At 40.3% G+C, this 22,191-nt stretch overlaps 1 protein-coding gene across 3 annotated transcripts in view; it reads right to left on the bottom strand.

Annotated features, from left to right (window-relative positions):
• Nucleotides 1-21,950, bottom strand: part of NOX1 (NADPH oxidase 1) — a 26,233-nt gene extending 4,283 nt beyond the window's left edge. Inside the window, exons 1-12 of one of the 3 annotated variants that reach the window (XM_011964798.1) lie at nt 21,700-21,950; nt 18,331-18,426; nt 13,110-13,220; nt 12,781-12,865; nt 12,294-12,445; nt 12,017-12,198; nt 11,796-11,928; nt 5,049-5,141; nt 4,007-4,242; nt 3,628-3,790; nt 3,138-3,284; nt 2,461-2,585 (exon numbers count right to left, since the gene is read on the bottom strand). In XM_011964798.1, the coding sequence (XP_011820188.1) occupies nt 2,461-2,585; nt 3,138-3,284; nt 3,628-3,790; nt 4,007-4,242; nt 5,049-5,141; nt 11,796-11,928; nt 12,017-12,198; nt 12,294-12,445; nt 12,781-12,865; nt 13,110-13,220; nt 18,331-18,426; nt 21,700-21,744 (1,568 nt within the window). In that variant the 5' untranslated portion in view covers nt 21,745-21,950. The remainder of the gene's footprint in view (nt 1-2,460; nt 2,586-3,137; nt 3,285-3,627; nt 3,791-4,006; nt 4,243-5,048; nt 5,142-11,795; nt 11,929-12,016; nt 12,199-12,293; nt 12,446-12,780; nt 12,866-13,109; nt 13,221-18,330; nt 18,427-21,699) is intronic. The other 2 variants (XM_011964800.1, XM_011964799.1) reach the window with 2 other exon arrangements.
• Nucleotides 21,951-22,191: the final 241 nt, after the last annotated feature.

Here is a 22,191-nt window from a genome sequence, read left to right as displayed (position 1 = left end):
ATTACAGGAGTGAGCCACCGTGCCCGGCCGGAAACTGTGTTTAACACTTTGAGGAACAGTCAAAGAGTTTTCCCCAAGTGTGGTACCATTTCACATTCCCACAAGCAATGTAGTAGGATTGCAACTTCTCCACTTCCTTGCTAACACTATTGTCCATCTTTTATTATGGCCCTCTTAGTCCTCTCCCCTCTTTCATGTATTTATTTTATTCTATGTAATGGTCCCTGTTCTGTCTATAAATATGCTTAAGCTAAATAAACATTTCCTGACCCTGCTACTCTTCCAACACTATTGACCACGCTTCTCTAATATTTGCTCCCTTGGGTTCTGTGACACCGCTTCTCTGTGTACTCCTATTTCTTCCTTGGTTTGTCTTTTTCCCTTCCCATATAACCTAGGCAGCATTCCTTGGTACTCTGTCCCTCGCTAGTCTCTCTCTCTCCCTCTCTCTCTTTCTCTCTCTCCTGACAACCTCATACTCTCTCAAAACTTCAGTTACATTCAACAGGATAATTGGCATCTCTTATGCTTATATGCTGCTTTACAGTTTACAAAGCATTTTTTTCATATATTGTCTCACTTAATTGTCACAACAACCCTGCAAGTGAGTAGAGCAGGCATTCACTAATATGACCCTTGTCTTACAGATGAGGAATCAAGATCAGAGGGTTCAGAAGTTCAAGGTCTCATAACTAGACAGTGTCAGAACCGGAATGAAGGCCGGGCACGGTGGCTCACTCCTGTAATCCCAGCACTTTGGGAGGCCAAGGTGGGTGAATCACCTGAGGTCAGGAGTTTGAGACCAGCCTGGCCAACATGGCGAAACCCTGTCTCTACTAAAAATACAAAAAAATTAACTGGGTGTGGTGGCAGGCGCCCGCCTGTAATCCCAGCTACTTGGGAGGCCAAGGCAGGAGAACAGCTTGAACCCAGGAGGCAGAGGTTGCAGTAAGCCGAGATCGCACCATTGCACTCCAGCCTGGGTGACAAAGCAAGGCTGTGTCTCAAAAAAAAAAAAAAAAAAAAAGAGAACCAGCATGAGGACCCAGGATCATCTGAATCCAAGTCACTAAGTGCTCTAGCCACTGCCTTCCTGAAGCCTTTCTTAATCACCTCATGCCATGTGGCCATAGACTTTTCTTCCCTCTAGCGTCCATGCACCTGTTTCACGGAGTGCATTATTCTGCTTTGAGGTGATTGTGTGCATCTCTTATTCAAATGTATTCTCCTTGAGGGCAAGAACCATATCCTATTTCTCTTTCAACCTCCAAAGCTTCTAGAATGGTGAAAGCTGAGCTTATAAAAAGTAACCAAGGCTGGGCTCGGTGGATCATGCCTGTAATCTCAGCACTTTTGGAGGCCGAGGCAGGTGGATCACCTGAGGTCAGGAGTTCGAGACCAGCCTGACCAACATGGTGAAACCCCATCTCAACTAAAAATACAAAAAAATTAGCTGGGCATGGTGGTGGGCACCTGTAATCCCAGCTACTCAGGAGGCTGAGGCAGGAGAATCGCTTGAACCTGGGAGGCGGAGATTGCAGTGAGCAGAGATCATGCCACTGCACTCCAATCTGGGCGACAAAAGCGAAACTCCATCTCAAAAAAAAAAAAAGGTAATCAAGAATATTTGTAGCATTGAATTGATCATCACCTGCCTACTTGTTCAGGGAATCTCAGCTTCATCTTCTTCCCATTGGCATGGCTGATTTCATAGCACCAGGGTTTTTTGTGCTCTAACATGTCTCAAAACCCTCCAGAAAGATTGAGCTCAGGTGGCCAGTAAACTAGATAACACCTTTGTTACTTTAAGTAGAGATTATTGAGTCCCCTCCCCCAAAAAATGCATTTGAATTGCTCCAGTTCTCTAGTTTGTTTGGTAGGATAGATCAGAACTGATTCCACTTGCCTCACTGTTTGAATGGAGTTTGCTAGGGCAAAAAAACCTCTTTTCATCAATTTCAAGATCATGACCCTATTTTTCTAAAACCCCAGATGAAATTTCCTCAATCTTCACCAAGAATCTAAGAATGGCACAAAAGGTTTCTGCCCCAGAGATCTTTTCTTAAGAGTGTTCAACATGCTGTAATACCTTTCCTAAATCCTAACTCCGCAAACTCATCTTTTTTTTTTTTTCTTTTGAGACGGAGTTTCTCTCTTGTTGCCCAGGCTGAAGTGCAATGGTGCAGTCTCAGCTCACTGCAACCTCTGCCTCCCAGGTTCAAGTGATTCTCCTTGCCTCAGTCTCCCAAGTAGCTGGGGTTACAGGCATGCGCCACCTCACCCAGCTAATTTTTGTATTTTTAGTAGAGACGGGGTTTTGCCAAGTTGGCCAGATTGGTCTCGAACTCCTGACCTCAGGTGATCCACCTGCCTCGGCTTCTCAAAGTGCTGAGATTCCAGGCAGTAAGTCACCGCACATGGCCCCCGCAAACTCATCTTACTGGAGGAAAATATACTTACTTGGGGTGGGAGGTAGCTATTGTAGAAAACTCATTGTCCCACATTGGTCTCCCAAAGGAGGTTTTCTGTTTCAGACCTGTCAGGATGTCAGTGGCCTTGTCAAAGTTTAATGCTGCATGACCAACCTGGATTCACAGGAATAAAAAGTTAGAAAAACCAAGTCCTAGGCTGGGCGTTGTGGCTCACGCCTGTAATCCCAGTACTTTGGGAGGCCAAGGTGGGTGGATCACCTGAGGTCAGGAGTTCAAGACTAGCCTGACCAACATGGTGAAACCCCATCTCTACTAAAAATACAAAATTAGCTGGGCGTGGTGGTGCATGCCTGTAATCCCAGTTACTCGGGAAGCTAAGGCAGGAGAATTGCTTAAACCCAGGAGGCAGAGATTGCGGTGAGCTGACATTGTGCCATTGCACTCCAGCCTGGGTGACAAGAGCAAAACTCCGTCTCAAAAAAAAAAAAAAAAAAAGAAAGAAAGAAAGAAAAAAAAGAAAAGAAAAGAAAGAAAAACCAAGTCCTGATAGCTGCCTCTTCCTTCTTTCCACCACTTTTAAACTTGTGTGTGAGTGTGAGGGCAGGTAGGAAATCATAAGAAATAACTTCTAATCCATATGCACTATCCTTTGTCTGACATTCGTCTTATGTTTAGTAGGTGAATTAGTGTGTTATTTGGACTCACAATGTTGCTGTCCCATCCAGTGAGAAAGAGACGGTAGTTTAGAAAACCCACTTTGCCTAATTCCTCCATCTCCTGTTCCAGGGAAGTCAACAGGTCGTTGAACCAGGAAAAGGCACCTGTCTCCCTGCAGATCCAGTAGAAATAGATCTGAAATCAGCAAAAGAGAACATAGCCTTATTAGGTGACCTTAAACGTCACATTTACAGAGCTGCAAACTTTAGGCAGCAGGAATGTTCAGAGTTCTGACAATTTTCCTTAGGAAAGAGCCTTCCAACATCTTTGGTCAGGGTTATCGTAAACTCCAAATAGAAAAGAAGACGCTGTTCTTATGATAAATCTGTTGAAGTGGATGTCCTGGCCAAGAGAAGTGGTCACTTATTCTCATAACCCCAGGGATAGCTTGCTCTTATCAATTGTAAAGAACTTAACCCAAGAATGCAATAGACTTGTCAGACCCAGGTCAGATGAAAAGTGATATACGGGATTATACCTTTTTTGTTTTGAGGTTGTGGTCTGCACACTGGAATTTGTACCAGATGGATTTCAAGATAGAAGCAAAGGGGGTGACCCCAATTCCTGCTCCAACCAGCACAGCCACTTCATACTGGAAAACATCCTCATTGGCTGTGCCAAAGGGACCATCCACTTCAATCCTGGCAGAAGACAGAAGATAACGGGCAACTGAAGACTCCCCTCCACCTCTAACCTCAAACATCCTCCCAGAAATATAATTGTTCCCATGGTTGACTTCTGCGTATTTATTTTAATCCTATTCTATTGTACCAAACTTAAGGTTCAAGGAAGAATTGCTTTCTCTTTTCTGCCAGTCTGCATTCTGGTCTGGGACTCTTCTGGTCTCAAGGACCTACCTGGGAATTGGTGAATACTGTTGTTCAAAAGCCCTTATGAGATTTTCTGTCCAGTCCCCTGCTGCTCGGATATGAATGGAGAAGAAATCTTCCTCTGGAGCAGAGGTCAAAGTAAAAGGATGCCATTCCAGGGGAGAGATTGAGGGGCAATTAACAAAGATATACTGCCCCACTTCCATGCTGAAGCCACGCTTGTTCATCTGCAATTCCAAAACTTTGGATGGGTGCATAACAACCTAGTGAATGAAGCACATAGACCAAAGAAGGCAAACTCTAATGGCAACAAGGACAGGCAGATAAAGCGAATGAGTGAAGCTAGAGGGCTGGTGACAGTGGCGAACTACAAACACAAATCCTCTCTAAAGAGGGCAGCAGCTACTTAGCTCCAGACAGTGGTTGCAATATGGAACCATGACAATGTTATCAGGTTTTCTGATTCTTCAAGAGAAGCAAGAAATAGCTTTGAAAAAAAATCAAACAAAAGCTTCCATCCAGATTTTTAAATGCTAGCAACCAATTCAACTTTATAAACAAACATTGTGTGCACCAAACAATCATCCTGATGATTTCGGCGAAGCCCCTCTTTCCCAGTTCTGTCCAGCACTGTATGCCAAACCCAAGTTTTTTTTTGTTTTTGTTTTTTGAGACAGAGCCTTTCTCTGTCACCCAGGCTGGAGTGCAATGGCGTGACTTCGACTCGACTCACTGCAACTGCCGCCTCCCGGGTTCAAGCGATTCTCCCACCTCAGCCTCCCAGGTAGCCAGAATTACAAGTGGGCACCACCACGCCCAGCTAATTTTTTTTTTTTTTTTTTTAATTTTTAGTAGAGACGGGGTTTTGCCATGTTGGCCAGGCTGGTCTCGAACTCCTGACCTCAACAGATCTGCCCTCCTCGGCCTCCCAAAGTGCTGGGATTACCACCCACGGTGCCCGGCCTCCAAGTCCCTCTTTATTCCCTTCAGGGTGACAACATAAAAATTTAGTTCTATAGTCTGATAGAAGAGAACTCATCACAGCAAGAGGAAAGTGCATATTCTTTACCTTGGTAATCACAACTTTCTGCTGGGAGCGATAAAATCGGAGGATCCTTTCACAGATATAAAGAATGACCGGTGCAAGGATCCACTTCCAAGACTGCACAGAGACAGGGTTAAGAATGAGATTACACATTAATTTCTTGTTTAGGACTTATTTGTGTAGCAGTTCATCCTTCATTCTTTACTGAGTTCTCCAATGTGTATCATTTTTAAGGTACTAATTTCACCAAATCTGGAAGACGGAAATAGAAAAAATAAAAGACAACGGTGTCGTTTGCTAATCTGTTATTCATAAAACAGACCAATTCCTGGAAATTTACAAGTCTGACCAAGAAGCAAGAGAAAAGCACAGAAATGGGACACATGGTAAACATCCTTATTCTTAGATTACATGTAAAATTTAATTTTAAGGCCTGGCACAGTGGCTCATCCTGGCACTTTAGGAGGCTGAGGCGGGCAGACTGCCTGATCTCAGGAGTTGGAGACCCAGCCTGAGCAACATAGCGAAACCCTGTCTCTACTAAAAATACAAAAAATTAGCTGGGCGTGGTGATGCATGCTTGTAATTCCAGCTACATGGGATGCTGAGGCATAAGAATCTCTTGAACCCAGGAGGCAGCAGAGGTTGCAGTGAGCTGAGATCACGCCACTGCACTCCAGCCTGGGCAACAGAGCAAGACACTGTCTCCAAAAATAAAAAAATAAAATAAAATAAGATTTAATTTTAAGAATCTAAGACTATCTTCGAGGACAGCTTGTACAATCTAAAAAACCAACAGAGAAAGTAGATGTGAAATAGAAGCAGATGATTAAAAACAAAATAAACACAAGAAAGGGAAAGTATGTGGCTGATGCTATTGGCTCATAAAACTCAGTACTTATCCATCACCTCCTTTCTCAAGTGCTTAAACATTTAACGTAGTAACTTTTTTTTTTTTTTTTACCTTGTCTACATTTTTTTTAAAGTCAGTTTTTTGGCCAGGCGTGGTGGTTCACACCTGTAATCCCAGTACTTTGGGAAGCTGAGGAGAGTGGATCACTTGAGGTCAGGAGTTCAAGACAAGCCTGGCCAACACGGTGAAACCCCATCTCTACTAAAAATACAAAAATTAGCTGAGTGTGGTGGTGGGCGCCTGTAGTCCCAGCCATTCGGGAGACTGAGGAAGGAGAATCACTTGAATCCAGAAGGTTGCAGTGAGCCCAGGTCGCGCCACTGCATTCCAGCCTGGGCGAGAGAGCGAGACTCCATCTCAAAATAAAATAAATAAATAAATAAACAAATAAATAAATAAATAAAGCAGCCTTTCTATCCCTGAGATCTTTGCAAAGCAGCAGTTTGTTTCTACCTGTACAGGAACTACTAAAAATGTACTTCCTAGCAATACTAAATTATGTCCTTTCTTGCACAGTTGCTCAAGTGTTATACATTGGGACTGCGTGAAGTGAGGTTTCTTAAGCTGGTGCAAGTAAATAACTTCCTTGAGTATCTCTAGGGAAGGAAGAGGCAGAGATGGGATAAGTCAAACAGAGTGAACATTATGCAATTCAGTGCCATTTCTTATTTGAAAAAATTCCCTAGCTGAATTTGAGGAAAAATATATTTAAGAAATGGGTAATAACAATGTGAAAAAAATATTGGCCTCAGATAGTCAGAGTAATAAATATTAAAACAAGATACCGTTTTAGTCTCTCAAACTGAAAAACAACTTTAAGTAATAATGCCCAGCATTAACTGGGATTCAGGGAAATGGGAGTGTTCACGTGGGCATGCAAATTGAACATGCATTTCACATGGCTGAAAATGCAAATTGGCAACATCTTCCCAGAGAGCAATTGAGCAGCACATCTCAATAGCCTCAAAAGTGTTCTTTCTCTTTTACCCTGGAACTTCACTTCCAGGAAATGGAGATAAATAATTAAGGTGTGAAAAAGTATTATACATGAGTAAAGTAATGGCCACAATGTTTACTTTAAAAATGATTAAAATGGTATATATACCATACACATATTTCTTCAAAAAAGTACTTTAAGACCACATGGGAAGTTTTTTTCTAATACTGAAATGGGGGAACATGTTTCTAAATAAAATAAACCATCCCGAAGCCATAAAAGAAGAGCGTGAAATGGTGTGTCGTTGTGGTTTGGATTTGCATTTCTCTAATGAATGGTGACGTGGAGCATTTTTTCATATGCTTGTTGGCTGCATGTGTGTCTTCTTTGAAAAGTGTTTCTTTATGTCCTTTGCCCACTTTTTTTTTTTTGAGACTTTGTCCACTTTGTTATGGGATAATTTATTCTTTGTTGTTATTGTTGTTAATTTGTTTAGGTTCCTTATAGATGCTAGATATTAGACCTTTGTCAGATGTGTAGTTCGCAAATATTTTCTCACATTCTCTAGGTTGTTTGTTTACTCTCTTGATAGTTGCTTTTGCTGTGCAGAAGCTCTTTAGTTTAATTAGATCCCATTTGTCAATTTTCATTTTTGTTGCATTTGCTTTTGGTATCTTCATCATGAAATCTTTGCCGGGGCCTATGTCCTGAATGGTATTAGGTTGTCTTCCAGGGTGGTTGTCTTCCAGGGTTTTTATAGTTGGGGGTTTTACATTTAAGTCTTTAATCCATTTTGAGTTGGTTTTTGTATACGGTGTAAAGAAGGAGTCCAGTTTCAATCTTCTTCATATGGCTAACCAGTTATCCCAGCACTACCTATTGAACAGGGAGTCCTTTCCCCGTTGCTTATTTTTGTTGAGTTTGTTAAAGATCAGATGGTCATGGGTATGCAACATTATTTCTGTTCCATTGGTCTGTGTGTCTATTTTTATACCAGTACCATGCTGTTTCCGTTACTGTAGCCTTGTAGTATAGTTTGAAGTTGGGTAACATGATGCCTCCAGCTTTGTTCTTTTTGCTTAGGATTGCCTTGGCTATTTGGGCTCTTTTTTGGTTCCATATGAATTTTGAAATAGTTTTTTTCTAATTCTGTGAAGAATGTCATTGGTAGTTTGGTAGGAATAGTGTTGAATCTGTAAATTGATTTGGGCAGTAGGGCCATTTTAATGATATTGATTTTTCCTATCCATTAGTATGGAATGTTTTTCCATTTGTTTGTGTCATCTCTAATTTCTTTGAGCAGTGTTTTGTAACTCTCATTGGAGAGATCTTTCACCTCCCTGGTTGGCTGTATCCCTAGGTATTTTATTCTTTTTGTGGCTATTGTGAATGGGATTGCATTCTTGATTTGACTCTCAGCTTGGGTGTCAGGGTATAGCAATGCCATTCATTTTTGTATATTGCTTTTGTATCCTGAAACTTTGCTGAAGATGTTTATCAGATCTAGGAGCTTTTGGACATAGACTATGGGGTTTTCTAGGTATAGAATCATATTGTCTGGAAACAGGGATAGTTTGACTTTTTGTCTTCCTATTTGAATGCCTTTTATTTCTTTCTCCTGCCTGATTGCTCTGGCCAGGACTTCCAGCACTATGTTAAATAGGAGTGGTAAGAGAGTGCATCCTTGTCTTGTTCCAGCTTTCAATGGGAATGCCTCCAGCTTTTGCCCATTCAGTATGATGTTGGCTGTGGGTTTCTCATAAACGGCTCTTATTATTTTGAAATATGTTCCTGCAATGCCTAGTTTGCTGAGAGTTTTTCATATGAAGGAGTGTTGAATTTTGTTGAAAGCCTTTTGTGTATCTACTGAGATGATCATATGGTTTTTGTCTTTAGTTCTCTTTATGTGATGAATCACATTTATTGGTTTGCATATGTTGAACCAAACTTGCATCCCAGGGATAAAGCCTACTTGATTGTGGTGGATTAGCTTTTTGATGTGCTGCTGGATTCAGTTTGTCAGTATTTTGTTGAGGATTTTTTCATCGATGACCATCAAGGATATTGACCTGAAGTTTTCTTTTTTCATTGTATCTCTGCCACATTTTGGTATCGGGATGATGCTGGCCTCACAGAGTGAGTTAGGAAGGAGACCCTCTTCAATTTTTTTGCAATAGTTTCAGTAGGAATGGTACCAGATCTTATTTATACATCTGGAAGAATTTGGCTGTGAATCTGTCTGGTCCTGGGCTTTTTTTGGTTGTAGGTTTTTTATTACTGATTCAGTTTTGGAACTCAATATTGGTCTGCTCAGGGATTAAATTTCTTCATGGTCTGGTCTTGGGAGGTTGTATTATGTGTCCAGGAATTTATCCATTTCTTCTAGGTTTTTAAACCATTTCTTCTAGGTTGTTGTTGTTGTTGTTGTTGTTGTTTTTTAGTTTATATGCATAGAGATGTTCATAGTAGTCTCTGAGGGTTTTTTTTTTTTTTTTTTTAAATTTCTGTGGGGTCAGTCGTAATGTCCTCTTTGTCATTTCTGATTGTGGTTTTTGGATCTTCTCTCTTTTTTCTTTATTAGTGTAGCTAGTGGTCCATTCTTTATTTGTGTAGCTAGCACTCCATCTATCTTATTACAAAATTAGTTTCTAAATAGGTAATACATGTGTATGGTACAAAATCTGAAAGTACAACAGGATATACAATAAAAAGCAAATCCTCCTTCCCCTCCAGATCCCCAGAGGTAATGTTATTATTTTGTGAATTCTTCTGGAGAACAGGCATTTAAATGATCTTTTCAATGCAAATGATAGGAGACTATATACACTGCCCTGCCTTTTACATTTAACATCTTAGAGACTGGTCCCTATTAGTGTCTATGGTGCTCTCTCTTTCGTTTTACTGGTTGCAGACTATTCCACTGCATGAAAGTTCTAAAATGTAACTAGTTCCCCATCGAGGGACACTTGTTTCCAATCTTCTTTTCTATTTAACAATGCTGTAATGAATAACTTAATGCATGTAATTTAACACATATTTAAGTATATTGGTGGAATAAATTGGAAGTCGAGTTTTAAAGCTTAATTGCTACTGCCAAATCACTCTCTACAAGCAGTTGTATAGGTTTACACTCTCACCAGCAATGCATAAGAGCATTTCTCCATACTCTTGCCAACACCATACATTAGCAGGTTTTTTATCTTTGCTAATCTATCAGGTTAACAGATTCTTGTGGTTTTATTTGGCATTTTTTCAATTATGAATAATATTAAGCATCATTTCATATATTTAAGATAAAGATATATCTCCATTTCTGAGATCATTCTGTTCATATCTTCTTTATCTCTTTTTATCATGTTATTAGGCTTTTTCTTATTGATTTCTAGGAGTTATTGATATATTAGAAAATTAGTCCATGGCCTGTGAGTTGTAAATACTTTTCCTACTTGGTAATTTTTTGTCTATCTTTATTTACAATGGGAATTTTTGTTTGTTTGTTTGTTTGTTTGTTTTGACACAGGATCTCACTGTCACCCAGGCTGGAGTGCAGTGGCATGATTACAGCTCACTGCAGCCTCAACCTCCCAGGCTCAAGTAATCCTTTCACCTCACCCTCCACGCCACCATGCCCAATTAATTTTTGCATTTTTTTGTAGAGATGAGGTTTAGCCATGTTGCCCAGCTGGTCTCAAACTCCTGAGCTCAAGCAATCCACCCACCTCAGCCTCCCAAATTGCTGGGATTACAGGTGTGAGCCACTGTGCCTGGCCCGATGGGGATTTCTTTTGCCATGCAAAAATATTTCTTCTTTTATGGCTTCAGGATGGTTTATTTTATTTAGAAACATGTTCCCCCATTTCAATATTAGAAAAAACTTCCCATGTGGTCTTAAAGTACTTTTATGGGTTTTTTTACATGTAAATTTTTGCTTCATGTATCCTCGATTCATATTTTAGTGCAAGGTGTGAAATGAAAATATACCTTTTTTCCCAGGTGATGATCTTCTTGTACTAAAAATTATTAATTTATCCTTTTCCTGCTGAATTAAAATGCCAACTTTATAAGGCTTTTTGTTTTATATATTTTTCGTGTTCCAGATGAGAACTAAGCTATTGCTCTTAATCCTGAATCTGATTTAAAGACCTTAATCATTCTCAGAGTACTTTGAGGCACCACAAATCAACCTTCCCCTTCCATTTACTCCTCAATATAACCTATTTTTTGAGAAAGCAAAGGTAAATCATAATATCTGCAAGAATTACCCTGGGGCACACCTTGAGTTCCCTAGAACACAATTTCATGATCGCCCAGTATCTAACAAAAATTTCCAAGCATAGTCTTAGAACACCAAAGAAAGCCCACTTCAAGAATGCTTTATTTCCCCCGAGAATTTGACTGGAATATCATAGCTGAGCTTTGGGGCAGTATAGTGGTCAAGAGTTCAAACCTTTGGAATCCAAAAGGCCTGGGCTTGTATTCAAGCTCCACTACTTACTTACTGTAAGAGCTTATCAGTTTACTTAATCTCTTGGATTCCTGTCCTTTTGTTTCAAAATTTAGACAAAAAAGAAGTACATATCTCATAGGTTATTGCTATATATAAATGAAATAATCCATATTATGCAGCAAGGCTGGCAGATGATAAACACAATTAATAATGTGGGCTATCATTATTACCTTTGCAGAGGGTCTCACAACATGCAAGAACTATTAGTTTTTTCTCTTCAAGATCCCCTTGTAATTGCCTGTTGCCAGTGATATTGGAAGTTTCTTAAAGGTAGGAACCCCATGGATATCCTTCATAAGACCCAGCACAGGACTGAGCTAATAATAATGATGATAATAACAATAAGAGTAATAATAAGAATAATAACAGTAACAGCTCCTAACAAGAGTCTGTCCTTGCCCATAGGGCTCTTACCTCAGGGGGCTGCCCTTCAAACTCAGGGCGCCTACAGCGGCAATCATGATCATCCCACATCTCAAAATACTCTGCACACTTGTGAGGATGACCCTCATTTATGCTCTCCTCTGTTTGACCCCGGACAATTCCACTGAAATAGACAAAGAAGGATGGTTTGGGACAAAGAATTATGCAAGGTCAGGGGCTGGGCCATGAGAATGAGGGTTTGAGGATCTTACCCAATGCCGTGAATCCCTAAGCCAAGGATATAGAAGATAAAAAGGTGGTGAGTATACCAGAAGACCTCAAAATAACTCCTCCGGATGAACTCAGTAGCTGAAGTTACCATGAGAATCAAGGCTATTGTCATGATCACTCCAGTGAGACCAGCAATGCTGGTGAATGTCACATACTCCACTGTCTGTGAAAGGAGAAATATCAGCCTGACACAATGTCCACCTGTGCACTTCCTGCTCATGACCTGATCTCAGATGCTTTGCTAGAAAGTCAGCTCACCATGTTTCGGAACTGGATGGGATTTAGCCAAGAACCCCCCTTTGTCTCATCATGAGATAGGCTGGAGAGAATGGAGACAAGTGAGCCATCTGTGGCCTGTCGGCTTCTGCTATAGCGGTCAAAGTTAAACAGGTGTGCAATGATGTGAATAGCTAAATGGAAAGATGAAAAGAAATGTTAAGAGGCATCTCAGCAACATCACGGCAGGTGTGCTCCATGAGACTAGAAGAATCCTACATTATAGTGCTTAGCAGAATGCTGAGTGCATAGAAGGTGCCCAATAAACCCTTGATTACAGAGATCTTTTTTATACTTACTCTGTTCCCAAAGGAATAGAACTTAAGCTCATGGAAATAGGCCAAGAACAGTGCCTGACAAATAGTGCCCAGTGCTCGATAAATATTTTTTGAATATGCATATGGATGGATGAATGAAGCAAGATTCTGAATGCCCTGGAGTCTGCAGATTCATGGATTGCCTGCATTACCTGTATGTAGGCAGATCATATAGGCCACCAGCTTGTGGAAGGTAAGGTTGTGATCCAATTGCTTTCTCAGTGTGCGACTGCAAAACTACAAATGTAAAGTGATTATGGTCAGATGTATCCAGCCAGCTTTATTAAATTCACTAACCCATAACAAATATGTCTTCTTGCACATAGCATGCCAATACTCACCCACCCTTACCCACCCCCTTAGCTACCAAAGGAGACTTCTGCCTTCCATTCCTAGGAGCATGGTGTTGGGCTGTCCTACTGAGGAGTCTGGGGTCTCCTTCTTTAATGTGAAAGTTGACTTAGGAGTGGCTGGGACTCACTGAGCAGGTGCCCCTCAGGAAGGACAGCAGACTGCGGCACACAGGAAGCAGGATCAGCATGCTGTTAAAATTCAAGCAGAGAGCAGACGCTCGGGCACAGGCCAATGTTGACTAGAGCAGAGGAGAAAAAGAGACCATTAGCTGCTTCATTTCACCATCTAGCATGTGAGCCACTGACCCAGCCCACTCGTCTGAGGCCTGCAAATGAACGGGGCTACAGCTGCCTCCCCTCTCTCTCTGTAGCTAACATCATCAGGCCAGGCTCTGTTTGCAGAATACATAAAATATACTGAATTTAATATTGAATTGAGATATTCTCATGACAGTAGTTTGGAAATGTTTGACTACATTTACTAACATGAAAGAAAATAGGATTTAATGATTACATGTTAGCAAAACATTCTATGGATGTAACATTTTACTTAATACTCTTAATTATAATTTTGTTATTTGCCACTTGTAAAAAAGTCCTAAGGATCATACACACACACACACACACACACACACACACATATATATATATGTGTGACAAGGTCTGGCTCTATTGCCCAGGCTGGAGTGCAGTGGTGAGATCTCAGCTCACTGCATCCTCCGCCTCCTGGGATCAAGCCATCCTCCCACCTCAGCCTCCCGAGTACCTGGGACTACAGGTATGCACCACCGCACCCAGCTAATTTTTGTATTTTTGGTAGAGACGGGGTTTCGCCATGTTGCCCAGGCTGGTCTGGAACTCCTGAGCTCAAGAGATCTGCCTGCTTTGGCCTCCCAAAGTGCTGGGATTACAGACGTGAGCCACCATGCCTGGCCAAGGATCATATATACCTTTATTTGCATTTTAAATAAAGCTCATACTTAGAGGTATAATTACAGATGGTATTTTATTCTTTTCTGTATTTTCTAATATTGCAGTTATAAGCACATAATAGTTATATAATAAAAATCCCTAAAATTTTAAGCAATTCTATTAAAATGTCTTTTAAAATTGAACAAAGTTAGTCAAGACTAGCAAACCTCTTAGAGTAAAATTTTTAAACAGGTAGATACTTGAGAAGGGAGAACTTCAGAGGAGCAAAATTTTAAGCTGATTTTCTTGGGTGGCCAGGCAGCATAAATCAAGAACAACCTGATCCAGCAGTAGAAGCTGCTAGCAAAGGAGACAAGAAATCAATGCTTCAAAGAAGTATTTAGCCCAGAAAAACAGGCCTTACTAGGTATAAGCTGGACAGAATATGCTTAACTCCATGGCAGCTAAATCTGACTTCTCTCCTCAACTCTGTACAACTGGTCTCTGAGTCTACTTCATGAACTTGGGACTGCTATAGAGTGTGACAATGTTGTCATAGCAGAGGAGCTGACAGCAGCAGCCAGACAATTTTTTTGCATTTCAGCTGACTGGCCAGCCTTATATTGTGTGCATGTCAAAGACTTTCTAAAAGGAAGGGTATGGGTTAAGGTTAACAATTTCTTGGCCTTTTTCTAATTATCTATGAAGCACAAAATTGATTTTTCCTTACATCGTAAACCCAGGAACATGTGATATCAGTTTAATACACCAGGACAAGACCTGTCTAGTATCCATAATGGCTAAGAATGTCAGGCAGTGTGGTGAACAAAAGCTGCCCTACTGTTTTCCATTTCTGGCTTTTCCACATGACCTGTGTTTTCTCCCTCTGCTGAGTCACGCTCCGACTGTTTTCGGTACAGCCTGTTCCATTTCTGAGTAAATTTCCTCTGCTCATCTCAGAGATCCTGCATTTCCACATTGGTTCCCACTACTTGCTTATTTGAATCACAGAGATTTCTTAAAGCTAAAATTGGCAAGTGAATTGAAAATATAGGACTATAATTTCACAGTTCCATATTCTGTGGTGGCTATCTGTATAGGATGAATTCTTTTTAGAGAAAACATTTTTTCCTCATTGCAGCACATTTAAATATGCCAATGTATGTTCATTTCTCTAGATCCCCACTCACTGGTGTTATATTTGAACTCCTGCTGCCATTAATGCATCATTGACTATGGATTTAAACTTCTTCCTCTGCTGCTTATCTGCTCTACTTCATAGTGAATCAAACTGCTCTCTATATTTTCCCAAGGAGAGCATGAGTTGAAGAAATAACCTGTGAAATGTTTAAATAAATTATGGTATACCAATGTAATTAATTGTTATTCTCTTAAAAGGCTGAGAGCTCTATGCAGTGATGCAGTGATGGTAAATATTTTAATGACTAGCTTTTTGGGGAGAGGGGGATTCCTGATTTCTAGCATTTGCCAATTTTGATGATGTAAATACTCCTACCATGGCGGATTTCAAGACACTAACTTGATGTCATTGAACACCACTGAATGTAGAGTTGGGAAGAGATGCACACAACTGGCATTGCAACCTGATATGAGCTGGTTTCAGCACACCACTGGTTAGGCACTCACATGGAAAGATATCTGAGGCTGGGTGCAGTGGCTTATGCCTGTAATTCTAGCACTTTGGGAGACCAAGGCTGGTGGATCACTTGAGGTCAGGGGTTTGAGACCAGCCCGGCCAACATGGTGAAACCCCATCTCTACTAAAAATACAAAAAATTAGCCAGGCATGGTGGTGCGTACATGTAATTCCAGCTACTCGGGAGGCTGAGGCAGGAAAATTGCTTGATCCCAGGAGGTGGCGTCACTGCACTCCAGGCTGGGCGAAAGAGTGAGACTCCGTCTCAAAAAAAGAAAAAAGATATATGTGAGATATATTAACATAAGCAATTTCCAGCCAATATCTACAAAGTGATCCCTTTTTCGGTTAAAACAAAAAAACTGTGTGTCCTATTGTATGTGTTTACCCAAACTCATAGAACTGTACACCAAAAAACAGCAAATTTGACTATATGAAAATGAAAACGTGAATAAACAATAGTACTTACCTCAAAAACAAATCCTATGTGTCTGATACATTTGTGAGCTTATGTCAGTGTGTGTGCATGTCTCTTTGTGTGTGTGTTTGTGTGTGTGTATCTCCGGGGAGTGGGGTGGGAGGGAGATTTTCACATTTTACTTATACCCTTCTATTAGGTTGGTGCAAAAGTAATTGCTGTTTTTGCAAACAGTTTTAATAGCAAAAATCACAATAACTTTTGCACCAACCTAATATATGGTTTGATCTCATTGCAAGCAGCATTATTGATAATTAATTTTTTAAAATAGGGCCTTAAAAATGAAATGTCCTACGGAGTAGAATAATGGACATTGGAGACTACAAAAGGTGGGAGGGTGGGAGGGGAGTGAGGGTTGAAAAATGACCCACTGGGTACAATGTTCACTATTCAGGTGATAGGTAACTAAAAATCCAGACTTCATCACTATGCAATATATGCATGTAAGAAACCTGCACTTGTGGCTGGGCAAGGTGGCTCACACCTGTAATACCCGGCCTTTGGGATGCCAAGGTGGGAATTTTACTTGAGCCCAGGAGTTTTGAGACTAGCCTGAGCAACACAGGGAGACTACAAAAAAAATTTTTTTTAATTAGCCAGGCTTGGTGGTGCACATCTGTGGTCCCAGGAGGCTGAGGTGGGAAGATAGCTGAAGCCTGGGAGAGTCGAGGCTGCAGTGAGCCATGATCATGCCACTGCATGCCAGCCTGGGTAACAGAGAAAGACCCTGTCTCAAAATAAAGAGAATGAAAACAAAGAAGGAAAGAAGGAAGGAAGGAAGGAAGGAAGGAAGGAAGGAAGGAAGGAAGGAAGGAAGGAAGGAAGGAAAGAAGGAAGGAAGGGAGGGAAAGAAAAGAAAGAAAGAAAGAAAGAAGGAAAGAAAGAGAAAGAAGGAAGGAAAGAAGGAAGGAAGAAAAGAAGGAAAGAAAGAGAGAGAGAAAGAAAAGGAAGGAAGAAGAAAGGAAGAAAGAGAAAAAAGAAAGAAGGAAAGAAAGAGACCTGCAGTTATACCCCCTACATATATAAACAATTTTTAAATAATTTTTAAAAAACAAAATGTCCAAGGGACATCAGCATAATTTATTTTTCTGCTGCTGACATTTTGGTCATGCAGTAATCAAGCTGTTAATAACTAGTCACATTTATTGCATCATTCTCTTAGTAAAAAGTTATTTTTAAAGCAAATTAATACCTCCTTTGGAGTTATTTTCTAAAGAAGGATCAAGGATGAACATTTAAAATGGAAAACAGCAGGGTGAAATAAACCATGAACAGAACATTCAAATTAGTTGTGATCTCAACATGGATTCTTTGATTATGGAGAGAGAAAAAAGCATTTTTTAAAAGGACAAGCTGTCTTTAAACATGTACATTGGGAGGATACTGAAAGCTACTAAGAAAAAAAAAAGACACTGTCAAGATGAAAGTGATTTTAAAATCCTCTGTTATTGCATAATAGACTAGAGGTAGCAGTCAAATATGCTTTTCTAACCAGGCAGTGTCCGGGTTCATCAGCCTGTGAGAGAACCATCCTCAACTCCACGCTTCCTCCTGGTCACCTCCACACCCATGTGCCCTACCCACTCCCTCCCTCTTCTGTTTTTGATCTGCTGCTTCCCCAAGCTTCTCTGTTGTGTAACCTTGACCTGAGCCCTCCTTTCTGCTGGCCTTGAATTCTGTAGCACCCATGAGACTCCCCTAAGTATCCCTCTTATTTGATAGAGAGGTATGTTTCCATGACAGCAGTGTTTTCAAGTTGTGTTTGTTTTTTCTTTTTTACTTTCCTTTTTTTAAAAAAAAACCAAACACTTCCTTAAAATTGTAAGCAGGTGTTCATAGATAGATATAGGCTGCTTTGGTTGAAACAGGGGCAGGAGCAGGAGCACTGCCCAGTTAGCCTTCCCCTCATACCCTGTAGGAACACCCGAGTTTCTGGAAACCAGTTTGAAAACCACTGCCTAATAGTTTTCTTTATGGCATGTTTCCTTTATTGGGTCTGGGTAGTGTGCCCTAGATGGGGTTATCAGATTTATTAAATAAAAATACAGGATGCTAAGCTAAATTTTAACTTCAAATTTTTAAAAATAAATATTTTCATATACCTGTGTTCCATACAATATTTGGAGCATACTTATATCAAAAAATAATTTGTCATTTATCTGAAACTCAAAGTCAGTTGGGCATTCTGTACTTTTTCTGGCAACCCTAGCCGTAGAGGATATCAGGGCATTGGGTCACAAAGAAGCCAGAATCAGAGATAAGGAAAAAAATAGGATTCCTCCATCACAACCGTGATACTCACCCCAAGGATTTTTCTTGTGTAGTAGTATCTGTCGGCCGTCTCATATTTCAGGAAGGCATCCACAAACAGGAAAACATTCAGCCCCAACCAAACAGCCTACAGGAAGAAAAAAAAAACATTCAAGGAATAACGTGAAATTTGAGTATGGGAAGGAGTAAATAAAGGATAGGGATAGGAAGAGTGTCGCCATTTTGGCTATTTTGTGTTTACCTGTTTTCATCTTAAATGAGTACAATCCTGCCAGTATCTAACTGGCTTTCAGAGTGAGTCAGCACTTTGAGACATGCATTAGACCAGAGCATGGTCAGCAAACTGAGGTCCATGGCCCATGACCTGTTTTGCCACAGCCTGCAAGCTCAGAATGGTTTTTTATATTTTATATTTTCAAATTTGCTAATGGTTGAGAAAATCAAAAGAAGAATATTTTGTGGCATGTGAAAGTTATATAAAATTCAGATTTCAGTGACCATAAATAAAGTGGTATTGAAACTTAGCCACTGCTACTCATTTCTGTATTGTTTATGGCTGTTTTTGTGATACAATGACGGAGTAGAGTAGTTGGGACAGAGACCATATGGCTTGCAAAGCCTAAAATATGTACTATCTAGCTTTTTACAGAAACATTTGCCCATTCTTGGACTACAGCATTCAAACTGTTGCACCTAAAAGATGGCAATAAGTGAATAAATGGATATCTGAAGAAACAAAGAACAAATTTAGCATCTATAACAATACCTATCTGAAAAGAACTAAACCATTCCAGATGGGCCTGCCTTTTTAATTACACCCTGACATACATTTTCCTGTTTTCAGATTGTGAGTCTTTTTTCAAATTAATCTATTTTTCCTTTGGACTCATTTGAGCTCTTAAGACTGCTTTTGCTTGTCCCAAGTTCTGTCTCTGCACTGGCTAAACGTGAAATTTGGAACTCACTGCCCATTGCCTTGAGGATCAACCAACTGGTCTCTAGCTCAAGTGTGAAGGTGATTTGACAGTCTGTAATTCGACAGGTCTCCAGGGCGCTAGTATATATCCCTTGACCCAGTGTGAGTCAGAACCATCTCAGCACAACAGGCAAAGGACCTTTAGCCTAGGACATGGCCTATTCAGAATCCCTAGATCTAGACCACTCACACACCTTTAGTACTATAATATAGTGATTTAAAGTGTGATATTGGAGTCAAGTTGTAGCATCACCAATTAATAGCTCTGTAATCTCAGACAGACATGTGATTTAACTTTTCTAAGCCTCAATTTCTTCACCTGTAAAATGAGGATAATAACAGGACCTACTTTATAGTAGTGCTATGAGGCTAACGTCAGATAATGCGTGTAAAGTGATTAATGCAATGCTTGGGGCTTAGTAAGAGATCAATAAGTGCTAGCTACAGAGTTGTGTCACCACCGAACCTCCTTTACCAATCAATTTCTTCCTGCCTCCTTTGCTCAGATACCCTTTTCCAGAGCTGAGTGTCTTCCAGAGAAACGTCTTTGAAAGAAGAGAAAGTCAACAGTCACAGATACCTCCAGAATTTGGAAGACAGAGGAGAGAAGTTTATTTAGAGGGAACAGAAATATTTCTGGATCACAAAGAGACACAGGGGCAAATAACTCTGTGTCAGCCCATCATCAATTGTAGGCAAGGCAAATGATGAAATACAGTGATAGCTAGGAGTAATGAATTTCATTCCCCATCTTAGCTGTCATTTCCTCCACTATGAACGACAAAGTAGGTAAACTACAAGACCTGGGAGGAAGGAGGAATAAAACTATTTTTAAGTAATTTATTTTTTATTTAAAAATCAGTGCATAGGAGTATATATCAGAGATAATGAGAAGTCTAAGCTTGCCAGCTGGTTTGGTGGGGGATGGAAATTCAAAGCTAGAGAGTTAAATGTGAGTCACCATCATAGCTGGTAACCTCTCCCAGCAAAAAATAAGAGGGGAAAAATGCAGGTAAATGTGGATTTTAGAGCTAGAAACACCCTTATATTTCTATCTAATCTAGTCACTTTATTAATCCCCTGCTCCCCTCCCCTGCCCAGTCCCCCCCACATACACGTACAGGACCTGAAGTCTAGAGAGGATAAATAATTTGATCAAGGTCACCCAGTTAGTAGCAGAATTCAAAGTACTTGCCAGGTTCTCTTTCTCCTAAACTAGTGTTTTTTCCATTATTGTGCAAAAGAACTCAATATAAGGCATTGAGCATTTAAAATATGTCATGGGATAACCTGACAAAATAAGCACTTTTGTTAAATGTAAAACAAACAACCCTCCAGGAAAACTCACATATTTTTCCCTGGAGCACCTGGTGGGGGAGCGAGGGGGTGGACAGGAGAAAAAAGAAGCATCGCATCTTCTCTTTTCTCCTGTTTCGCCTGTGGGACCCAAAAGCAAAATAGGAGAAAAGAGAAAGAGTAATGAATGAAGATCTAGGAAAGTGAGAAAGGACACAGGGAGCCCCAGGCTCACTTGTGGCTCAGAAATGGAAGAATGAGAGTAGAGAGAGGTGTTTGAGTGTTAGGAGAAAGGGATTGTGCATACATAGGGTGGTAAAGGGGTTCTGGCCTGAACGTCACTGGGGAGCTGGGTTCGAGTGATGCCTCTTCAGTCAATTCATTGTGTGACATCTAGGTCTTATTTTCCTTTGTACAATCAATAAGTTGGTTTACATCTGCACTATGCAATGCCACAGCCACTACCCACATGGGGCTGCTGAGCACTTGAAATGTGGCTAGTCTTCGCTGAGTTGTGCTGTGGTATACATATCAGATTTGAAAGACTCAGTAAAAATAAAAATATGTAAATTATCTTATTAATATTTTCAATATTGAATACATACTGAAAGGATCTGTTGATATGTTGGGTTAAATGAGTTATATTGTTAAATATTAACTTCACCTGTTTATTTTTACATTTTCAGTGCAGGTATTAGAAAATTTAGGAAATACATTATGTGGTTTACTATATTTCTAGTGGGTAGTGCTGGGCCAGATGATCTCTAAGATCACTTTCATCTCAAACATTCAGCGACTTTTTGAAATCTTGACGGGACCAGTATAGGAAAGATAGAGAGAAATCAGCACTCATGGTAGTAGTTAGAAGTGAGATGGAAGAGAAAGGGAGACGACAGAAAATGAAAACAGATTGAAATTCCAAATACTTGTGATTTGACAACATGAACAATTGCATGCTATTTGCCTCTGTCCTCTCATCTGACCCAGAGTTGTATTTTTTAACTAACTGGTCCTGAGGAACCCAATAATTGGCATGGAATCTTTCCCTTTCAAATTATTTTACAAATATTAACAAACATGATTTCTCCTTAATTCTTCCTGATTAATAGGAAGTCAAACATCACTTACCAGAAACAAAACTGAAAACCAGTGGTTAACCACCCAGTTTCCCATTGTCAAGAGGTGGTTTGGAGCCCCTCTAGGCAGCAGGGAAGATTCAGCAATCCGGATTCTGGAGAGGTCCTTCAGGAATGAGACATTTATCCAGCTCAGGGTCTGTGAGTCTTCAAGATGTGAAAAACGCACACCTACCCCAAGAGTCCCCGGGAATGAATAAGTTTATTCTGCCTCCCTTCTCTGGACGAAACTGTGCTATCAGCTTAGATAGACCAGCCCTACCTATGAGAATCACAGGGGTTTTCCCTGTGGGGTTTTTACCCCTTCAGGAAATAGCAGTATTCTTTGATGAAATATTCTCTCTCATCACCTTATCAACATAACCTAATGTGAAGCATTGCCTTCCTAGATAAAAGATTTGCTAAAGTTTCTCATAAAAAAGATAATTAGTCTGGGTCCATAAACAGATTACTTCAGGAGAAGTAGGGAGGGAAGCGCGTGTGG

The sequence above is a fragment of the Mandrillus leucophaeus genome, unplaced genomic scaffold (assembly GCF_000951045.1).
Source record: "Mandrillus leucophaeus isolate KB7577 unplaced genomic scaffold, Mleu.le_1.0 Scaffold706, whole genome shotgun sequence".
Classification (NCBI taxonomy): Eukaryota; Metazoa; Chordata; class Mammalia; order Primates; family Cercopithecidae; genus Mandrillus; species Mandrillus leucophaeus.
Note: the sequence above shows the minus strand (reverse complement) of the source record. Positions and strands in the feature narration are given on the sequence as shown.